The following is a 23,474-nucleotide window of genomic DNA, read 5'->3' on the forward strand; positions in this document are numbered from 1 at the left end:
GCCATCTTATAACCGTCGTTAAACAGCAGACCCAATTTAAGGTTTACGACTACCAACGTTTAACTCTGTAGCCCTGTAATTTTAAACCCAATCCAGAAGAGAAGGGAACTTCTGCATCAAGTATTGGGAGAAATTTGCCTTCGTGGAGGAATTTCTGATGCAATTAAACAGCACTTGCGTTACACGGGGAGGAAAACCACGAAGACCTCCCACGATTAGCTTGGCACCAAGGAGACTCTTACCCATGATCCGTCTACCACTGAGGATATTTTACATCAGCACAGTGATCGGTACGAGTCGGGTACGGAATTCGTATCGACCAACCATCGCTGGTATTCAAACCAGGTTCACCTTATTGGGAGACGAGCGCTCTATCCCTTAAGTCACGACGTCTCTACTTATGCCGTTTGCCAATACCAGCAAGCCTCCATGAAATCAAACGAATTTTTAAGGCAGAGGGTGCGTTTCTTGTTTTCTCACTGGTGCCATCAATGCAAAAAGTACGACTACAGTCATACATCCATCACAGCTCATTTTACAAGGAGAAACCCAATCATACTCCATTCATTCATCCACAGATCATAATTTTGACCTGAACCAGAGAACGACCCATCTCCAATTCAGTAACCAGAGGTATTGATTTAAATATAAATATTAGTGTTATTTTATTTATTGGCGTGTAAATTCCCGTTGTGTTCCCTTTATCCTTTTCTTCCTATCACAGAATATCCTCTATTATTTAACAGTGGTGTAGCTAGCAGGGGGCATCCGTCCCAGAGCGCCAGCCGTTGCGAGGCGCCAAGCATCCAAATTCCTGAAAAATAAATTCTAGTGTAAAATGTTTTTGTCTTTTAAATAACCAAAGTTCGCTAATTGTAGGCCCCATAACTTCCAAATTTTTTTTATTCACTTTATCTAAATACTGAACGAGATGTCTATTAATATAGTAGTTTGTTTTGCTCGTAGGATATTTTTTTCCCTTCCTTTCAACAAATTGGTATACTTTAAATATTTGATATTTGATAGCGTATCTTTAGAGAAACACTTATCATTCTCTAAAAAACAATAAACACAATGAAAAACATCCAAGTGTAATAGAAACTACATTAGTAACATACGCTGTTAAATTTTAAACCGAATCGAATAATGTGACGAATCTGGTGAAATGTATTATAAAAATGCTGAAATGTGACGAAGTCAGAGAAAACTCACTCTTTTTCTTATCGTGAAGTTTTTGAATAATGCGGTTCAATGTAACACGCAAAGAGCTCAGATATACATGATGGAAAAATTATTTAATAAATCTCATTAAATTATTCGTGAGAGTTATCCATTGAAGACAATTTATGTGATCCTTTATTTGCAATTATTTATAGTTATATATTGAAAATTAGAATTAATTGACAACAGACACGTAAAATAAATATAAAAAGCAGACTAGGGAGCTGCAGCTCTTCTATCACAAAGAGATAACCTACTAGAAATATTAAAAATAGTAAAGGTAATGTAAAAATTGCTCAAAAATATTATTATCGAAGCAGATTACTTTGAATAATAAAGTATAAAAAATATTAGAAAAAAAAAAGATGATCAACAGAAAGTAAGTTTGGAAATGGAAAATTACTTGATTTTCAGTTTTAAAATACGATACTTTTGATATCGTATTTTAGAACTATTGCTATCTTAGTAAGTTACAATATGAATCTTAGTTTCAAGAAAAATTCAAATTGGAAAAGAAGGACAGATTTCTTTGGTTAAGACAAATGATATAGGCGAAAATACCATTTTCGGAATATTGTTTGGTCAGTCTAAGCTGACATATTTCATTGTTTTGATGACTCGATTTATTGACTGTGGCTATGGAACTATGGAAAAAATTGTCACTTAAATATTTACCACAACCAATTAAAGTAAGAAACATTTATATATTTATTACAAATTACAATGTTTATTTTTTCAAAATTTAATGCATATCGTTCGTATATGTTGTATGACGTCACACGATGAAGAGTAAATTTGTAAAAAAAATTGCTATACAAATTGTTTATATCAAAAAATAATGTTAGGCAAAAAATTTATGTAATAAAAGACTCACGATTTTTAAAGCTCATTTCATGCATACTAAATCTCTGCAGACGTATTTCGTTGATATTTAATAAGAATTTGTGTCTGTAAGCAGTCAAGCGGCTGCCAAAGGTTTAGATATAAAACTTTTAAAAACTGTTCACTTTCTGCAAATTTTGATATCTATTTTTATTTTTACTATCATCAAATGAATGGTAATTACAGAAAATTTCCTGTTTTTAGAAGGCACGATTTATATAATGGGTTTCTGCCAACAGCTCCTGGAAGAGAGAAGGTCTCTGCAGGGGTTACCAGAAACGATATACCTTTTTTAAATCCCCCAATGCGCAGCTTATGTTCCTTAAGTCGGGCTACTAAATTGATCCATGCAAAGGCTGTCTAGGTGTTGCTTCTATACCTGCTCGATTCGCTCATCAACCCTCACATCTGCTGCAACCATTTCTTTTTCTTTATTTCTTGACGATTAACAGATTTTATTACATCTAAATTAAAAAGTGTTCAACTGAAAGATTTCAAAATGCCTCATTACAATAGCACAGATCTGATAGTTTCACGCATAGATTCCGATTCTAGTGAGATAAAATTTAAACTTCATCATTTTACTTGGTTACCATTGCAACTTCATCTATAATTCTGTTTTCGAAATTCCTTATTAATTTTTCACCGAATGAAAAGAAGTTAAATTTTTTTCTGCGAAAATATTATTTAGTAATAGTGCAAAAACTTGATATCGAAAACATGTTTTACAATTTTAAGTTCATGATTTTAATAGTGTATTTTGACTGGAAACAGTTTTATGCAATGCGTATAATAAATGCAATTATAACTAAATTTTCGGTTTACTAATATTAAAACGATAAATTAGGACATTGATTTAAATATGTTTAGCATAAAATGTTGCATAACAAAGTATATCACGATATTACTTTATAAAGAAACACTGCTTTTAGCTTTAAGACTTTCATTTGAAATATTACTTAAATATAAAAAACGTTGCCAAAATGGTAAGCAAATGCCTTTAAATTAAAAACAAAATTTTTTTTTTAAAGTGAACAATACCTTTCAAACTTTTATTAATTTCATGCTGATAATAACCAATGAAACCACTGTCTTCGTGAGAGAAAACTGGATTCTGTCTAATGAGAAAGCACCGACCAATTATAATTTTTCCTCTGACTTTTATATATATATGTTGCAGGGAAACGATAAAAACGAAAATTTGATCAAATCCCTACTAAAGATTATCAACTCACGGAAGTTATTAAAATAACAAGTCGGTGGGTTTCTTTCCCTAAAAGAAACAAAAATTAAACAAACAAAACAATAAAATACAGTAACAAAATATGGAATAAGCATATAGAATTTTAATTATGTTTATATACTGCTCGGTACACAATTTTTCAGTACAATCTACACTGATGCATTTTTAAGGTTAAGTCCTATTGCCCAGTACACATTAGTCCGGTGTCTTGGACGAAATATTAGATATTAATAGTTATTATTAATCTTTCGTTCATAATATGTTTTTTTAACGATTGTATACAACAGACTTTACTCTAAAGTTGTTAGTCATAAATTACAGTTTTTTTCTCATTTGTTTTTTTGTTTTCGATGGATTAATAAAAATTTTAAATATTTGATCTTTCTTAACTTGAAATACGATTTCGGTTCTGAATGCAAGGAGGGAGCGCCACTATACACAAATTTTGTAATCATTGTCCTTTTATGTATTTTTTGGATCTTTACGAAAAACTAATTTTTAAAAAAAGTATGCATATAAGTTGATGCAAATAATTATTTAAGTACAGAAGGAATAAAAATCACTAATGAGAAATTTGGAATAACAAAAGATATAAACTAGTTTGATTGTCTGATTAGATTTAGAGGAGTTTCTAATAATCACCTTTCAACTCTTTATTTTCTCTGTAAAGAAAAAAAAATTATCGTTGTGAAATGTAATGCATATGCAGGTATGCATGTCTATAAAATAAATTGCAATTAAAATATTAAATTTCAATAAAGGATGATTCCAATTTGCATAGAACATCGTTAATTTATCAATGTAAAAAAAAAACGTACAAGAATTGTTCTATATTGCAAGGACTTAGAGTTTTATGCTATTTATTGAAATAAAATGCTACATAAATAAAAATAAAATGTAAATTCGAAAAGTGAAGAAAATTAAAACTAAAATTTGCATTTTAAAAATGAATAAATAAAAAATTTTGTTTAAGAAAAATTTAAGAAAAGAAGAAGAAAAAAACATATCAAAATCTCGGTCCATTTTTGCACTGATTTTATTCCTTCTAGGCCGTTAAAAAAATTATGTAGTTCATAAAACAAGTAAAAAAAAGCTTTTTTCTCCATTCTTAACCGTTTAAGTGCTTTTTAAATTATCTTCTTCTTAATCGCCTCCAAATCCAATTATGTTATACCCACTCAGAAATAATGAACATTAAAAAAAATAACAAGAAAACAAAATACTACACGAAGAATAAATAATGTTATCCTCCCGCGCGCGTTAGGATGTTTACACATTACAGGTATATTCTTTTGTTCAGGAAGTCACCTAGAATCCTACCTAATAGCTCATTTATCACCCATAGAAGAACAAACACAATGCTTGAATTTAGCGGAACGGTTACGCTTTTGAAATTTAACAGTTATTCTTTTATAGAACAGAAAAAAGAATTTGATAAAGTGACTGACTGTGCAATTTCTCGAAATGAAAGAAGTTTGTGAAATTACTAAGATGAAATGCACAGGAATCCAACTTTTTTTTTTAAGCTTCAGCAAAAAGATGTTAGTAAATGCATATTTGCTGCTCATAAAAAATCAGCATTAAGTTATGATTTATTAGCATCAATAAGAAAGCATGGTATTTTTAGTGAGCAACAGTAATGAGCAAGCGTGCCTAGTAAATAAACTTTTATATAAAAGCCATTGCATTTTTATTTATTTATTTTACAGAAAATCATCTAGCAAAAAATAACATTAGTTTTAAGTTTGATTTTTGTGCCAAACGATGTTACAAATGTTAAATCACTTGGGATAAAGAAGAAGAGCAAGGTGATCCATACTTGAATTTTTAATATTTTTGCTAGTAAATTTAGAAATTAATTTTCCAGAAAAAATTCTTGTCAGTTTCTTAAAAGAAGAACTTTTTAAAAGTGTTACTGATGAATACAAAAGTCATTTTAATAGGGTTCCATTTAGACCTTCCTTCAAACTCAAATTAAAAATATTTTTGAACGATTTTTAATATTATTTTTTTTTATATATAGAATTTTCAAAATTAAATCGCAGTATAGAGAAAAAGTTGAATATGATCCTCCATTTCTTTATATTGTTTTACCGTGTTGCTTTTTGAAATGACTCACATTACAGTGAGCAATAAGAAAATTAGAAAAATATCACCCTTAATAACCCTAATGACCCACCCTGATGATCGTATTTTCACGTACTGAAATACTCTTATTTATAGTTCAAAGAATTAACCTCAAAACAACCTGGCACCATTTTCTCGAACTACTTAAATAAAATTATTAGCAATATTGTTAAAGAAGGTTTTTCTTGGATTATCACTAATAATCAACCGATTTTAGGTTTTATTAAACATAATAAAATTAATTTTATTGCAACTTTTGATTTCCAGGATCTTTTCAATAGCATTTCCCTTTCTAAACTAAAAGATGCCCTTTTGAATTATTACTATGATTTTAAAAATATCCTTAATTGTGACTTTGGATATTGAGAAATTCTAATTTATTTCTTTTAATAATTATATTTACATATTTTATGATATTTTTTTTTCAAATTGATGGAATTCTGGAAGGATCTAATTTTTCATCTCTCTTAGCTAACTTATTTTTGCATTATTATGAAAAAAATTATACTCTTAATATTAAATTTTTATTAGATTTATTGATGATTTAATTATCTTCAATTTTCAAGATTATACTATTTTATTAAATAATATTTATCCCGAGGAATTTAGCTTGCTTCGTAATCATGATGATAATATTAATTACAATTTTTTGTATTTAGGAATTTTAAAAGAAGGAAATATCTGCTTTGTTGATTTATACCATGAAAGAAATTATTTTTATTTTAGTATAAATAAGCTAATTACTTGGAATTCTAATGTTTCTAATAATATCTATTTGAATACCATTTTTAATCAAATGAATAGAATTAAAAGAATATGTAGTAATGTTTATTAATCCAAAAAACAAATAGACAAGCTCTTTCAAAATTTGATAAAAAAAACAATAGATACCCAACTAAAGTAATTAAATTCTATATTGAATCAATGAGTTAATTGTATATTATTGTAAATAAATTTACTAAAAACCTTCTTTGTTAATTTATATAATTTTTACCATGTGAAAATCCTTTTCGTGCAAATCATGCTAAAATTATGCGCAAAACAGGCAATTCATGTTTCTTTCTCTTTTCCTATTTTATTTTATATTTTTCTTAAATAAAAGTTAATTTTCTAAAATTATTAATTGTCAACTTTTTTAAATTATCCAGTATAATATTTCCTTGCACACATCCATTTTCGGGCCCATGCTTAGTAACTAACAAATCAAACTCACTTCAGTACTGCAGTAAGAACGCACTATAAAGCAAAATCCCTCTATTTACGCTTTTGTTTTCATATTTTGTAATCTGGCAATCTTCTTGTTACGAAAATATTTTAAATCATTCTTGTAAAATTTTCCGTTCATGTAAGTTTATTTGAATTCGCAACTCGCTTTATAGATTTCGTTTTATGTTTTATTCTGTTTTTTCTTTATATTTTATTTTCGGTTTTTACTTAATGTGTTTCATTTTATTTGCTGTAAATTTTTTGTGAATTTTTTTTTTCAGTGCTCCTCACACTGCACTATGTATTGATATATTTTGCTTTGACTGTATTGATACAATATTAGAAAGCACTCCTTTTTTCGGATATAATCGCTTGAGCTGATGAAAAGATTATATCTTTTGTTTTCCGGATTTCAATAATTTTTTTCTTCCTTTTTTCGTTTTTTTCCGGATTTTTATTATTATTTTTCGTTTTGCCTTTTTTCATTGTTCAGTGATTTTTCCATGTTTTCTCTAGATTTTGAACTTATTTTATTATTTTATGAGTTCTATTTGCTTGCAGCTTATGCACAGTAAATAAGACTTATTGTTTTTTTTAAATTTCTTCACTTTTTTTCTTTTTGTATATATATATATATATTATAAAATAAGCAGAAAAAATATTCACATTGGAAGTAAATTAGAAACGAGGAAAAAAATAAAATCGCGATTGAAATCTAACAAATCCCGAAATCATTATTGTGGAAATAATAAAAATTCATTTTATTCTTGTGATTTCAATGAAGTTTTTCCTTTTTCCTTCGCTTAGTTATCATTTGCACTAATGTGCTATTTATTAACTTAATTTTTAACAAGAATTCTAAAGATAAGCATTTTAAAGGCGGTGATTACAGAAATCCCTGAATATATTTGTTAAGTTAATATTTTGTTCAAGAAATAGGCTTAACTTGGCATGTTTTAAATATCACATTAAAACATTAGCTTTTAAAATATCAAAGCAATATTATTACTGTTCAAAAAAAGTTTAAAGAAAGTAATAATCCTATTTTTGCTTCATTCTCTCCGCCTATAGAATTCTTGACGAAAATTTTACGTTATGTGAAACAAAAAATGCTGCAAAGGATTTCTCTTTTTCCATCTTATTCTTTGTAAACTGAGGACTGAAAAACTACAGATACTTTCTTTGTATCACTATTTATACATACAGTTCACTGCACCCGGTAATATTCAAGCTTTGAGGATGCTGTCCATACTACTGCCGGTTAGTTTCAGAAGAGAATGCATACATTGTAAAAACACTTGAGAATTAAACAGAAGAGAATTTTAACAAGTTGCCTTTCCCTTTTCTTTTTTTGAAGTCCTTTTTGCTTAGAGGAAAGTTATGGAACGAACAAATTTTGACAACAATAAAGGTGTTATGATGAATTAACTCTCAGAAGAATTATTAAGGTATTAGATTAAGAATAGAATTTTGATGCTTATGCTTTTTGTGCCTGATTACGTTATGAAGTCGAATTTTCTAAATAAAAATTAATCTTCTTAGTGGCTATAAATAGATATAATGAAAGAGAGATTTTTTACAAGATTATTCTTTCTTTTATTAAATAAATTAACTTATAATAAAAGTGGAGCATACATACATTTCGAGTATTTTTAAGTTTTTTTAAAAAATATATTAGAGACATATTTTTGTATTGTGTTATGTTGCAAATGATTCGAATAGTTTTTATTTTTTGTAGACCTTTATAGGACATTAATAAGAACAAGCAATAATTCACTGAATTACACTACTGAAAAAATCTATACAAGCCAAACATTCTCTAACATGCTTGATTAGATATTTCATGCCAAATTCGAATTTGTAAACATAAATTACTAGACTTATCATTTGGAGATATTTTGGATCAAAGACTTAAAAGGTATACTTTTTCGCTATTTTGAATGTAATTTTTTAAAGAAAATTTTAATTACAAATACAAGTACTTTCCTATACAAGTACTTAATTTCTAGTTAAATTTTAGATTTACTTCAAAATATAAATAATTTTTAGGAATGTATTTTCACTAATCATAAATGTCATTTACATAATGAAAAGCATAAAAGTCATTTTTATTTTGTATTAAAATTATCTCTCTCCCCTTATTCTTATGCTCTGTAACAGTTTTCGCGTTATATATTTTTACTATTCTAAATTAAATTTTTATCTTTCCTTTTCCGCAGAATCGTACACTGAGAAAAAAAAAGGTTAAAACTACTAGAATATGTTTAAAAAGTGCCATGTTACTAGCTCTATAGGAACACCAAAATTCTCTGTAATTTTTACCGAAATGCATTGGTAAGGATTTTAGTAAAACAAGCATTAAAATATGGTTTTGTAATATGTGATAAAATTTAGTAATTGTGGTAAAAATTCCTATTTTTATCATTATACCTTTGAGCACAGCATAAAATATCTTTATTTGGTTAAAGTAACTTTTAAGTTTTGTATTTTTTACCAAATGAGTGGTAATAAGAACTATGATTTTAAAATCAGAATATCTGGTAAATCGTTACCATGTGAAAGGGAAAATAAAGAAATGGATGGTTTAAATGCCGTATATTTTGGTTTCATGACAAGAATTATGATGTGTTTTTTTTATCACAAATGTTATTACCATACAGTACTGTAATTATACCAGAATTGTTTTTTCTGTGTATGTTTGATGAAAGAATTTGATCCAATAATTAGTTTTTTAGCAACACGGTTGTAAATCTCCTGTTACTTTGGATCTATCAGTATAGATATATTTTTCCAGAATTGTAATTAATACGATGATTAAAAAAAACACGTAAGTTTGACAAACAGTGTTATCTTTACTATATTCTTTATATATTTATTTTAGTTCCTTGAAAATGCCATGTACTCTATAGGCTTTACGTAAAGCTTTGAACACATTGATCGAATTAAAAAAATTTCAATGAAATTATCATACAAATATTCGGCAATAGTAATTAGTATCTATTATTTATTATTGCTTCCACTTTTAATACTTTTTTTTTTGTTTTACTAAGTAAATTATAAAGTACTTCTTTCTTATTTTCACTTTAAATAATAATAATTGAAAAAATAATATTCTTACTTTAACTTTGTATTGATCCATATTTTTTTCACTCAAAAAGGGGAAATCATTTCGTAAATAGTGCAATATTATTTAACCGTTACTGCTATTTTTTTTTAAAGTAGTACAAGGTAGAATTGTACTGAATGGGTTTTAAATAATTTTCACATCATCACTGTCACATTTAGGTAGTAAAAATTTCAAAATTCCCTGATCTTAGGGGCATTTTTCAGGAGTAAGCACAATGCGTAAAAAATGGAAAATATCCTTTTTTTTTAAAAAAAAAAAGAAGAAAAAAGCCCTATAAGTCTAGGTGTCAATTACAAATTAGATCGAACCATGATTTAGTGCAACAGAATAAAAATTATCAGCTAAACACATAATTTATAGCAGTGTTTATTTAACGTTATAAGAAAATAATGAAATCATTCTTGTAAAAAAGAAAATATTGTGATTTTTTTTCTAATATTTTATATTCTAAACTCCTTTCAAGCTACGTTTTTGATTAATGCTAATATTTTATAGAGATAAACTTGGTTAAAATCTAGAATTTAATAATGAATAAAAAACATTTTTTGTCGTTAATCAGTGATTTAATGAAAATATAATTGAAAATTATCATTTTTCAGAATAATACAAAATTTACAGTTTATAGTTGGAGAAGAATGTTTCTGTAAAATAATCTTTCGTGGTGCAAAATCTTCTACATCTCGTGTTGTAATCCTAGAGATCTCGATTTCAATGTCCCAGATTTTTGAAATTTAAATGAATTATGAACACAAATAATAATATTATATGAATTTTAAAATTAGAATCCATCTATAGAAATTTCATTTTTCTAGTTTTATTCTATTTTTAACCACGTCTGCTCTCAAATGAAGATTGAAAATTTCAAACGATCGTGAAATTCAATTGAAATCGTTTGAAAACCGGAATAAACTAACTACCCGTTACAAACTTCAGCGAAACGATAATCTCAATTTAAATTGTAATCCTACTCAGTCGAAGTCCAACCGCAAATTTTTTTTCTTCTTCCTACCTCGCATCACCGCATTACCATCATGATTTTTACGTCAACAGGGGTCGCGCTTGTTTCCATCTCGTCTAACTTCATCGGCATCCCATGTATGGAATGAAAACGTCCCCGAGCATCATCCGTTAAGTATTCTGTTCGTCCATCCGTCCAACAGACTGGTTTTTAAGTGTTTACTTAACGCGCGCTCCTTTATAATCCTTTGAGCCCGATTTCAGAACTTCATTAATGTTTCCGAGCGTCACACCTGCTTGCAACAATTTCCTCCTCGTTCCATTTTCGTGTTTACCTCGTTTTGGCGAAGAAGTCGGGAACGGAGAGTGATTTGTGTTCGTTTGTCTTTGCCGCGCTTTAATAGCCTCTTTGTTAGTAAACACAGGAGAAAAGATTTGTTTTGTTTAGAAAATTTTTATTTCTCTTCTAAGACTTTTGTCGTGACAAGAGATATTAATCTACGCTTGTATTTGTGATCATCTGCAATAATTATTTGCAAATGGATTTTTTGTAGAATTAAGCTTTTATCGAAACAATTAAAAATGGGCTAGTTAATTTTATTAATATTTTTATATTATTTTCGCTCAGCATTAAAAAAAGGTAATCAAAATGGAATACTGTGATGGACCTGTGATGATGATGACTGGCAATGGAACAGCCGAACCTCCGGATTTTGAAGTAACTCTCCTGGAACCACGGCCTTTCCGGCCTTTTAAAAGTTCGGAAGAATATTTATATGCTATGAAAGAGGATCTTGCGGAGTGGTTGAATGGTTTATACGAAGGATTAGATCTAGATGCTGATAATTTTTTGGAGCAAATGGAAACCGGCGTTATTTTGTGCCAGCATGCTAACAATGTTGTTCGAAAAGCTAGAGAATATTACAGGTAATTAATCCATCAAAATTAATTATGCGTATTGTATTTGTTGCCATTGAGAACTCATTTTACATATCTCTACTGTACACTACAAAATCTACAAAACTATGGAATTGATTTGGAGAAATAAATTAAAATGAATGTATCTTTGCCTTCTCAAAATAAATTATATTATAAAAAATTGAACAATAAATACTTAAAAGACAATTTTTTTAACATGCGAATTATTAGTTTTTGTAAATTTAAATTTTTGTTAATAAAAAGTTCAGCTTTGTAAGTTAACTCATTAATGTCAACGTGGAAATCAAAATTTTTCAGTCATATTTTTCTTACATACATTATTATTCAATGTAAAATAAACTGGAAAGTTATTTAAAAAAGCTCTGAGAATATTTTACATTTGAGAAAGTGAAATAAACTCAATTTGAAAGTCACTACTTGCCTATTACTAATATTTACTTTTTTGATATGTCGTATTTCTAAAATTGTATTTTAACAATAAATAAATCGTAAGAAAAATTAGATATTTTATTATCTACGTGATAAGGGAAAAAATTTTTGTAACCAATTGCGATAGATTACATTGAATAAGTTTTTAATATTTAAAATTTGCTGAAAAGTTTATTAATTTAAGATAAGTTTCATGAATTTGTTTTAAGAAAGATGTATTTTTATGGCTGTTTTTCAGCAATAAGTATAAACAAATTGTTGAAAATAATGCAAATACAAATAAAATAAGTTGTACTAGTATTATTATCTAGTTATTAAGAGGATCATTATCATGTAGGAATTATTAATGTGCTATATAAGTCTCATTTAGTAGAATAATATTAGCAGAATAATAGAAGTAGAATAATAATAGTAGAATAATAATAGCATAAATTTATTAATGGGTTAATGCTTTTAATAAATTTATAAAAAAATTTTAATAAAGATATTACATGGTTACTTCTGAATGCAATACATTTGTATCATTTGGTTTCAGATCAAGTGCAAATAATAGAAAGTTGATGGGGAAAAAAACTTAATTCACCGCGTTTCCGATGCTTTCTTTTGAAAAAAAAATTTTAGAATTGTGAGTAGTCGTCCAGAACATGGTTAATTTATAAGCAAATTATTGTAGAGTGGCAGAGGAACATATTTGTAATTAACTGTATTTAATTTCTTATAATTTGCATTTGATCTACTGATAAAAAATGATTTTGAAACTTTTACAAATTAACCTTCAACGTATCATGGTCAAACCAGTAACAATTTTTTTTTTGTGTCTTAAGATGATGCAAACAAAATATTAAAACAAGACATTTCATAAAATTATAGACAGCTTGTGAATCCGGCCGCCATGTTGTTTGAGACTAAATGCTTCTTGGAGAGGAAGAGGAAAATCTTTCTCCCCAACATTTGTTCCTCATCTTTCATAAATCATTCGCTTAAATAAGACAGATTTGTTTATTATTTCATACTGTAAACTTCATTCATCATGTGTGATGATGATCGCCCAAAGCGTCATGACATAATATATACAATGCTTTTTCTAAATATTTTACAGTACATAAATTAAGAAAACTTATTACTGTGCATAAATTTAAAAAAAAAATACGTTAATAAAGGCTGTCTCCTCTTTTTATTTAACTAAAAGAGAATCTTTACCATTCATGTTTTCTTTATGAAACAGTGGTATGTTTTCACAATTTACAAACTATTGACAGATATCATTTTTTAAACACTACTTACCCAAAATGATAACGTAAACCCAAAAAGTGCTTTGTGCCTAAAAGTGCTAAAGTGCTTGTGCTAAAAGTGCCTTATTTGATCTAATTTGAATAATCTAATTTGACCAAATGGTTCGATGAATGATAGATATTTAGAATCGTTCTCTTATTTTCAAACGATTTAAAAAAATATCCGATATTTTTAGAAAATTTCCCAATTTAAAAACTTTGATTTTGAATACACTTAAACTCATCAACAGACTTATTCAGTTACAGAGCATTTTACTTCGATTATGAAAAATTCTTATCCTTTATATCTCTGTATAAAACGCTGCATACTTTTTCGCAATAAACTAATTGCAAATCGGCAATAGTAAAACTTACAAAACGCCCTATTTGATTCAAAATGAATAAATACTTAATTAAAAATAACGATTATAAGCAAACGATTCGATAGCAAACGATTTAAAAAAGTAGTAGATATTTAGAATCGTTTTCCCATTTCCAATTTTAAACTTTTGATTTTGAATACAGCTTTTTCAAGCATTCTACTGCAATTGTTTGTTGTTCAAAATTTAAAAGATGATGAATTTTGATGTATATTTTTTGATAGAAAATAAAAATACAGAGTTTTTATTGACATTAGTGTCATTATTAACATTTAGTGTCAGCAATCTGTAATATAAATATTTAACATTTACCTGAATAATCTAATCAGAATTTTTTTCATTCAAAGTTATAATTTTTAAAATTAAAAAATTCTCTATTATTAATGCTTTATAATATTATTGCCCAGCTTATTTGTTTTAGTTAAAACGTAAAAAAAAAAAAAAACCTTTTAACAGAATGCACTTGTTAGAGCATTTGCATTAGCAATTTGTAATAATACATATTAATTAAAAAATGACTCACAAAGAGCGATATGCTTTCTTATAAAAGCAAGAAATGTAAATATACAATATTTACTCTGAATTTTCTGGCCAATAATTCGTGATTTCAAAGACAATTCAGTCACACTCAAATTGTTAATCTCTTTAGTTTTTAGCGTTTTCAGTAAAATTATAACAACGGATTATTTGCCGATTCTTTTTTTATTTTTCATGAAATTAATTGCTGCAACTTCAGTAAAGAAATGTGTGTTAAAGTTTGGACATATTTTGAGTTTGGTCTAATTATTTCAAAATATACTTAAATATTATATTATTTTAACATTTTTTAATTTAAATACTTAATTTTGGACTTGATATTTACACTTGTTTTAAGGATTATAATTCTGACGATTATTCTCGTTCTTGACGATTTTGCATTTCAAAATTACATATCAGTATACAATTAATGTCCTATTTGCTATGTTTAAAAATTTTTAAAAGTAATTTGTTACTTTTAGCTATAATTTTTAACTTGTTTTTTCTTAAGTTATCTTTAATTTCTAAATTAATGATTTTAATTTTTAATTGCCAAAACCAAGTCAAAAATTTAATCACATTGAAGTTATTAACAATTAGGGAAATGTCTTTTCGATTATTGGTAAAATGCAGCACCGTTATTAAGGCTGTAGTTAATGTACATGATATTAAACTTGCTCCAAAAATTGTTAAGAGGGTACAAGACAATTTATTGTTTATACAGAGCAGAAATAATTTTTTTTCCAATTATTTATTGCATTTAAAAAAACTATGTATTTTTCTTTATCTTGCTAAACTGCCAAAAAGTACGGATTTCCTGTTTTTATCTAATGTTATCTCAATAAATGCTGAATAAATTTCGGCCACTTTTCTCAATTCGTGATAAATAAGTGTAATGTGCTAGATAACTGCAGCTAAAGGTAGAGTTCAATCTTAGAATCAATATGATAAGAAAGTTATAAGAAGAATATGATACTCGTAAAAAGCATATCTAATTGATAAGTCCCGAAATATATTAATGTAAATAATGTTTTTCTTTTTCTAGAACTTTATCCTTACGCTAAAAAATTTTTAATAAAATTTAATTTTCATTGCTTATTCTCGAATAAAAAAACCCAACCCTTTTAAAGTTTGTTATTTAGGAAAGATATGAAGTAGTGGAAGATTAAAAGGACATTTTTAAAATACGTGCCTTAGTTTTCGATATAAGGTTATATTTCGGCCAGGCACGTTGTTCAGTGACAATATTTTTTTCAGGGAGGGGAGGGGAGAAAATATTTTTTTAGAAAATTTCTGACCATAAATAATAATAATAATATAATAATTCCATTTTCAATTTTGAAAGATTTGGAGGGGGTTCCAACTCCTACCTCAGCTCCGTCCCTGGTTTTAGTGGGCTCTATAGGTAGAGCATCAATTTAACCAGCAGTCTTTTAATAGGATAGTTCTCTAGGAAAAAATGTTTTGTAAACCGCTTCTTGACGTTCTTTGCATTTCGGATTTCTGTAATTTTGATGAACTCTTATTTTACATGTTCCTGCATCCTCCTAAAAAAGAATATAAAACCTAAATATCACTTTCTACCTCCGCTGTTTTTTTATTTCATTTATTATTATTTTTTTTTATTTTATAGAAACACCTAATAGCACAAGGTGGAAAAAATGTGAGTGAACGTGGAAAATAACATTTGTCATTACATTTTACGTTTTTGCAATAGAAGCGTCATAAATGTTTTTCTGTTTCTGCACGTGACAGCTCATTATTCTGAAAATTTAATTACTTAATTCGTAAATTAAAAAATAAGCGAAAGAAAATTGCACCCTCTCTTTAAATTTGACTGCTAAGTTAATAATTTGTTGCTAATTAAAAAAGAATTCAATATCCTACTAAACCCATTTTTAAAATTTCATTGTTCAAATTTATATATTTTCACAACTAAAGCGAAATAAACAACATTTTTTTCTTATTTGAATTTTTTCAAAAATGATATTTCAATCACTTAGTAAATTTTTTACTGCAATTTTCCAGTGAGACGCATACAAAAATTTATTTTACAACAATGTTAATTTGAAATCTATCACCTATGAAACTGAGAATTCCAACAGGGATATGGTTTTTCTCTCATTATATCAATTTCAAACAATAATTATACAGCAAATCATGCCAGCAGTTGATTTCTTTTACGTTATTTTTAAACAGATAGAGATAAATAGTCAACATGCAAATTAAATAGATTATTTAAAATATTCCAGGAGTGGCAATGCAGTCCACGGCGATGTTCCTATTCCAGATCGGGATGTTGTCTACCGTTATGATGTTCTTCCAGAAACATTCCATGCTCGAGACAATGTGAGCAATTTCATTAGTTGGTGTCGATCCCTGAACATTAAGGAATGCTTGCTTTTTGAGACTGATGACTTAGTGCTGAGAAAAAACGAAAGAAGTTTCATCCTGTGTCTTTTGGAAGTGGCAAGAAAAGGTGTTAAATTCGGAATGCCGGCTCCACTACTTGTGCAGCTTGAGCAAGAAATTGATGCAGAGATTGCAAATGATGATGATGGCTATGAAACTCTGTATAACAAACCGCAAGTAGTTACTAATGATCTTAGGAGTCTCCACGAAAGGGTAAGTTCTTGCTTAAATAGCTAGTATCATTAAAAGAAAAAAAATGTTTTTTGATTCACTTAAATTCGTAATTTGAGTTTTGAAAAATCCCAAGATTTTAAACCGAATTCGAATAAAAACTGACTATTATAATTATCTTGTATTTAACCTAACGTAATTTAAATCATAGTATTTTAACATAAAGTGCCATAATGCCAATTATATATCAAAACATTTTAAGGAAAACTGCAATTTACACACACTGAGAAAAAAAAAAGCATAGTCAAAATAATCGAAGTATGGTAAGATTTACCATGTTTCTGGCTCTAATAGTCTGACCAAAAAGCTCATTTATTTTAACCAAAACACTTTAGCAACGATTTTGGTAGAATTAACAGTAAAATAATATTTTATAATGTGTGTTAAAATTTGGTAAATGTGGTAAAACCTTAGTAATTCTATCATGATACGTTAGAGCACTGTTTCCCAAAGTGTGGTACGCGTACCCCCAGGGGTACGGGAACAGTTTAGCGAGGGTACGAGTTCTTATGCGAAATATCTCGCAACAAACGAAAATTTCAAAAAGTTTTATTTAAAAACAAAGCTAGCCATGGAAATTTACGATTGCGTATTTTTCTATTGACTATTTTTTACAGAGTTAACAGTTAATAATTAGTGGTGTCAACAGTTAGTAGTGATTTTTAACTTTTATGCAATTTTTTTATTGTAAAAAATACATTCATTTTTTTTAAATTAGTGGTACACAGCGTTACGAAAAATGTAGAAAGGGTACACAAAAGTCATAAGTTTGGGAAACACTGCGTTAGAGTATAGCATAAGAAACCAGTTATTCTGTTAGATTTACTTTTCAGTTTTATATTATTAAATAAATATGTGGTTATAAGAACTAATAATTTTGAAAACCAGAATTTACGGTAAATGGTTACTATATGAATAGAAACATTATCAAATAAATGGTTTAAATACCGAGTAAATTTGTTTTATTACAAGAATTATGGCGTGTGTGTTTTTTTATCACAAATGTTTTTACCCTACAGTACGGTAATTATTCCAGAATTTTTTTTCTCCGTGATTGAAATGAAACAGATATTCATAAATTTTCTGAGATTGAGTGAAAATTATGTTCTGTTTTCTTTTAATAAAAACGTGACACGGAAACTTTCTGGTTGCATTGTATGTCAGTTAAAAGTTACGATTGTTCCAGATACTTTTTCGAGATATGTGTTTCCTATTTGAAACATAATGAAAAGAAACGATAAATATTATTCTCCTATGACAAATTTTTAATTATAAATGATAAGATAAGCTTTTTAGTTTTCTAGTGTTAAAAAAACTGTACATTTTAACTGAATGAATAATTTAAAAAAATACTATAATATTATCTAAACGGAACAGCTTATTACTAGTGATTAATGTTCGAAACAGCACAACAAATCCAGCGTATTTTATCTATATTAACACAGTTTCTTAATACGATTTGCTTTATTTTGCTTGCAGTTTTCTTATCTAAACAATAAATTTTCATTAAAAATGCTATTGTTCGAATTCTTAAAAATCTAGTTTATATTGCGCAATGTATTAACCACTAAATTCAAGCTCCTAATCGAAAGGGTTGCTTTTTATGCGTGATCAACTGAAAAGAATAGGAAGTTATAATAATTGCTTACTTATCATGTTTTCCTGGTGTTAAACGCCATGAATTAAAGTTACTGTTCGTTTAACACTTATTACGAAAGAGAAGTGTAGAACTTTCATCTCTTTTTTTTTCCTTTCATCTTAATAATAGCCATAACTCTTTCCTACTTAAATAATTTTCCAATTAAGATCAAATAGCAATGAATGATTTATACAGACAACATCTATTTAAGGAGAACTTAATTTTTACCAAACTTGTTGACGCAAAGTTTGACAACAATTAAGATTGACAAATGATTGAGGTTTGTAATCATGTGGAATAGATGCTTGGCGTTTTATGTTCATTAATCTGATTACAACCTTGGGTTATTTTTTAAATTTATTTTGCTTGTTTGACAACAAAAACTTTCAATAAAGATAGCGGACTCATACAGCAAAAAAAAAATTACGCTTAATGTTATTGTTATTTATAAATATTATTAAAATATGTATTGTTATTATTATAAGGTAGATTTATAGACAAATACCTAGACGAAAACAATTTTTAATTATTTAAATTTATAATTTAAATCATTCTGTGTGGCTTAACATTGGCGTTGAAATTCATGTGACAGATTTTAAGTTAGAGCTTATTTTCAGTTACTGGTTAGTTTTATTATTCAAATAAGCTTCCGTATTTCTAGTTAGCTTAGAAAATTATCCTTATATTTTATTGAGAGCCATGGTGGCTCCGTGGATGGAGTATTCGCCTTCCAATGACGTGACCGGGTTCGAATTCCAGCGATGGCTGGTCAATACGAGTTCCGCTCCGGGCTCGAACTGACCACAGTGCTGGCGTAAAATATCCTCAGTGGTAAATGGATCATGGGTTTGAGTGCCCTTGCCGTCAGGTTAACCGTGGGAGGTTTTCGTGGTTTTCATCTCCATGTAAAGCAAATGCGAGTTAGTTCCATCAAAAGCCAAAAGTATGAGAGTATAAGAATACTAGAAACTGTTAATGTTTGTGTATCGTTTTCGAGTTTCACCACAACAAATGTTTCGTCATATAGTTACGTGTATAAAAAATTAATTTGAAAAAACTTAGCTGGAATTTGGGTTATCTTTTATTAATATTGATTTTCTTTAGAAATGGAAAACTTGAAATTTAGTATTTCTACCTCACTGTAAGAAATTCCGAATAAAATTACGGTGTAAAGAACCAGCACTTTGGGTATAGCATCCATAAAATCCATTTTTACCGTAATTCTTACAGTAACATTTATTTAGTTATAGTTATTCAATGATGCTACGATATTTATTACTGTGAAAATTACGATACATCAAATTTATCATTCCGTAACATGTTCCGGGATAAATGTAGTTTGCCGTAAAAAATACCGGCATCATTTGTGCCAGTACTTTTTACCGTAATTTGATTAGTAATTTTTTTTAGTTCATTACTACTACTAAAAACCTTGTAACATTTAAATCCATTTGCTCTTTACTTTTATTTTTGTTAAGCTAGTTATTAAATCTAAGCTTTAGTAAACACATCAGTACGAGTTATAAGTAAGTTATGATATGCACTTGCGACACACACTTCCTGTAACCTAGGCATAGCGTTGAGTTTTTCAGTTCAATGCATAATTATGCATTTCCAGAGCTCGTGTATCATCACACCAAATTGATGTCCTGATGCCCTTTAATTTATACGGTTGTTCTACACTGTTTGAAAGGTTAAATATGTGATTTTCAGCAGTTGGTCTACTAATTGGTGAATCATTATTTGAGTAATGTCTGCGAAGGAAGTAACCTCACTGTGGGTAGACGAAATATTTCTGAATAAATTTGTGGATTTTTTAGCACAAATAAAGAAATTAGTATAAATACTGAGAATAAATCATTAAAAGTTACGTACTGGAAAAAAGAAGCTAATTGGCATGAACATATAAAATATGTTGGCTTTAATATGGGAAATGTAGGCATTACTGAGTCTAATTAAAATGAATTTGGAAGTTTCAGATAACGAGTTGGCTATGCGCCATACTGTCTTAAATATAACCGATGTCTCCACTGAATTTCTATAAATCTTTTGAACTCAAACTTCGGTGATCTTTCATAAACTTGAAATTTATGCTTCCATTTTTTTTGTCGAATAGTAAAAATTTTTTAGCTCAATAAATAAAACTTTTTGTCAATTCCACCACTTTTATTGTACTCTTTAAAAGCATATACTATCTCAGTTAAAGAAAATCATGCAGTCCTAATAATATTTTTTTAAATTTTCACATGCTCTTGGAGTCGTTGGTTTATTAACTCTCACGTTTAGTTACTTTCATGAGTATACCATTTCTTAATAATGAAAGACTGGGTTTTAAGAACATAACATGATATGTTAAGTTCATAACAGATAATTTTTAAGTTTTTTGAAGAAAAAAAAATACATTTTTAAAACTTAATGAAAATTGAAGTAAATTTAAATGACACCAGCAGTTACTTTCACAACATTGTTAGAACTGCTTAAACTTTATTTAACTAGTTATTTAATTTACATTTAAAGTCTACAAATGTTAAATAAATGATTGAATCAATGCTCCTTTTATAAATTGTAGGACGATCAAATGTGACAAAAAAGTTGATAACTAAATAACTGACTAGTGATCAGTTATTTAGATCAGCACGTCTCCAAGCACAAAAATAATATATACCTATTAATTGAAGCTAGGCTTAACATTTATTAACTCGCATGCTGGAAACAAAATAATTTATCTATCAATACTTGACTCTTCAGTACACAAATCTTAACTTTTCAATAATGTTATAGGCAGTGCGAAATATTAAATACCTGAATATATTTCATTCTAATGATCGTATTTCATGTTCTAACATGGAATTTTAATGATTAGAGGGATGAATTTGAAGTATTCTTGTTCAGTGCATTAGTGCAGACGATATTTTAAGTCTCGAAATCAGACACAAAAAAGTTCTTATTCGGAAAAAAAGTGCCTTGTTTTCAGTTTGTGATTCACGAAACAAGGGGTTAGATGCCATCTGGAAAACACTGCTCCAATTAGTTTGACCAGAAGAAGGGTCAAAAGTTAATCTTAATTTCTTTTTTTGCTTTTTTTACTATGTCTGTTAAATTGTTTCAGAGAAACACAAGACTTTTGCACACGATATTGAAACCTGCTTATTCAAAGATAACACCACGAAAAGAAATTATAATTATTTTTTATTATTTAATTTAAAATGACAGCAAAAAATTTGAATTCGGAGTTAAACAAATTTTTTAACCGTATTAAAGCAACAAATGCTGTCAAAAACTTATACCAAATCCTAAACACCCGGACAATAATCCGAACTTATAAGGAAAGTGGTGGAATAATTTATGAAAAATATAAATCTCAAAATACGACAATTATGCAATTTTTTTGCTCATGAACTATTCGTTCAATATCACTCAAATTTCTGATTTTGCAATTTGAAACTACGCAGGTATAAAGATTTGTATGCCTTGGAATTCAAAATTTCTCATCCATTATGAAGTAAATCAGAAAAAATTATTAATTACTATAAAAAAAAATTTTGTGTCGAAGTTCATTTAATTAACGAGTTTTACAATTGCGCGCCTAAAAGCTTGTGAGTCGCGAAATAGTTAAAGAAATGGGGTAAAATACCAAAAAAGTGTAATTGATACTAAGGAATTCAAGTTTTTGACAGCTCTTCTGATTAAATTATGGAGATTTTATTATCCATATCGCGGTAACCCCTATCTATATATATATTTCTCTTACACGGCGACAAAAAAAGCCTCATTACAACTCCCCGAATGGCAACGCTAGAAAATCCACCAATGATTGCCGCTAAAAATGTCACATGCCAAATGTAGCTGAGGTGGCTCAACATATAGCGCTTTTAAAAACGGAAACTAAAATAACCAGAGAGAGCTGAGCATTCTCACCAAATGTGATCTCTTCCGAAATTCACCCTATCAGCTGCGGCAATCTCATACTATTAAGCTAGGCAGAAGTGAGTAGTCTTTGTCGATAGATCTCTATTTTAGTATTTTGTCGAAAGCGCTTTTTTTTTCACGAATTTATATATTACTAATTTATTTGACGATTTTTGATTTATATCACGAATTTATTTGTTTTATTATTGTTTATTAGTTATTCACTGAAAAAAGAGTCTCAGTCGTGCTGTCACGCTTTAAGATTTTATACTATAGCACATTTCTAATAGGTTTAATGAATTACATGTCATTTATTTGAATTCAAATTTATTTTAATGACTTAATATTTACTAAAAAGATGTAATTTTTTCTTTAAAAAAAGTTGTTATATGGATTTGAATGATTGTTTTGAATTCTTAGAATTTTGTGCACTTGCAATGTACCTAAGTTAGTAGCGAGCTTGGTTTGCTAAGCAAACCATATAAGATTGCGTAGCAATTTTCAAGGGTTGGCGAGCGTTAGCGAGCAGGGGGGGGGGGCAGCCCACTAGTATTTTATAATAATATAGGGGTATAATAAAAAAGTTTTTTATGAGAAAGTATGATTTTGTGTCTGATTTCGAAACTTAAAATATCGTCTACTTTAATTCAATGGTGTATTTCAAGTTCATTCCTCACATCTCTAAAATTTCATGCGAATGAAAAGTTATTCATTAATTATTTAACGTTATTCGGATGTTCAGTTCTTTTTATTTCGCACACTCTACGTTAATGTATATTATAAAATCAACTGGAAAAATATTTTAAAAAAACTTCGTAATTTTTTTTTATTTGAAACAATAACTGAAATCCTAAAACTTTGCAACAAATACAAAATTCAAAAAGAAGGAAAAAAAGTAGGGAAAAAAATTTAAATTTCAGTCGAAAAGTAGTTTTTTAAAAAAAAAAAACAATAGTAGAGTTAATTTTGAGCTCTCAAATTCGGA

General features: G+C 28.2%; 1 protein-coding gene across 1 annotated transcript in view; it reads left to right on the forward strand.

The window, feature by feature from the left end:
* Window positions 1-10,826: 10,826 nt before the first annotated feature.
* The window catches only part of LOC107453760 (GAS2-like protein 1), a 51,119-nt gene continuing 38,471 nt past the window's right edge, over window positions 10,827-23,474 (forward strand). Inside the window, exons 1-2 of the mRNA XM_016070700.3 lie at window positions 10,827-11,690; window positions 16,551-16,923. Coding sequence (XP_015926186.1) covers window positions 11,413-11,690; window positions 16,551-16,923 — 651 coding nt within the window. The 5' untranslated portion in view covers window positions 10,827-11,412. The remainder of the gene's footprint in view (window positions 11,691-16,550; window positions 16,924-23,474) is intronic.

This window comes from Parasteatoda tepidariorum, chromosome 1, assembly GCF_043381705.1.
Source record: "Parasteatoda tepidariorum isolate YZ-2023 chromosome 1, CAS_Ptep_4.0, whole genome shotgun sequence".
NCBI classification, from domain to species: domain Eukaryota; kingdom Metazoa; phylum Arthropoda; class Arachnida; order Araneae; family Theridiidae; genus Parasteatoda; species Parasteatoda tepidariorum.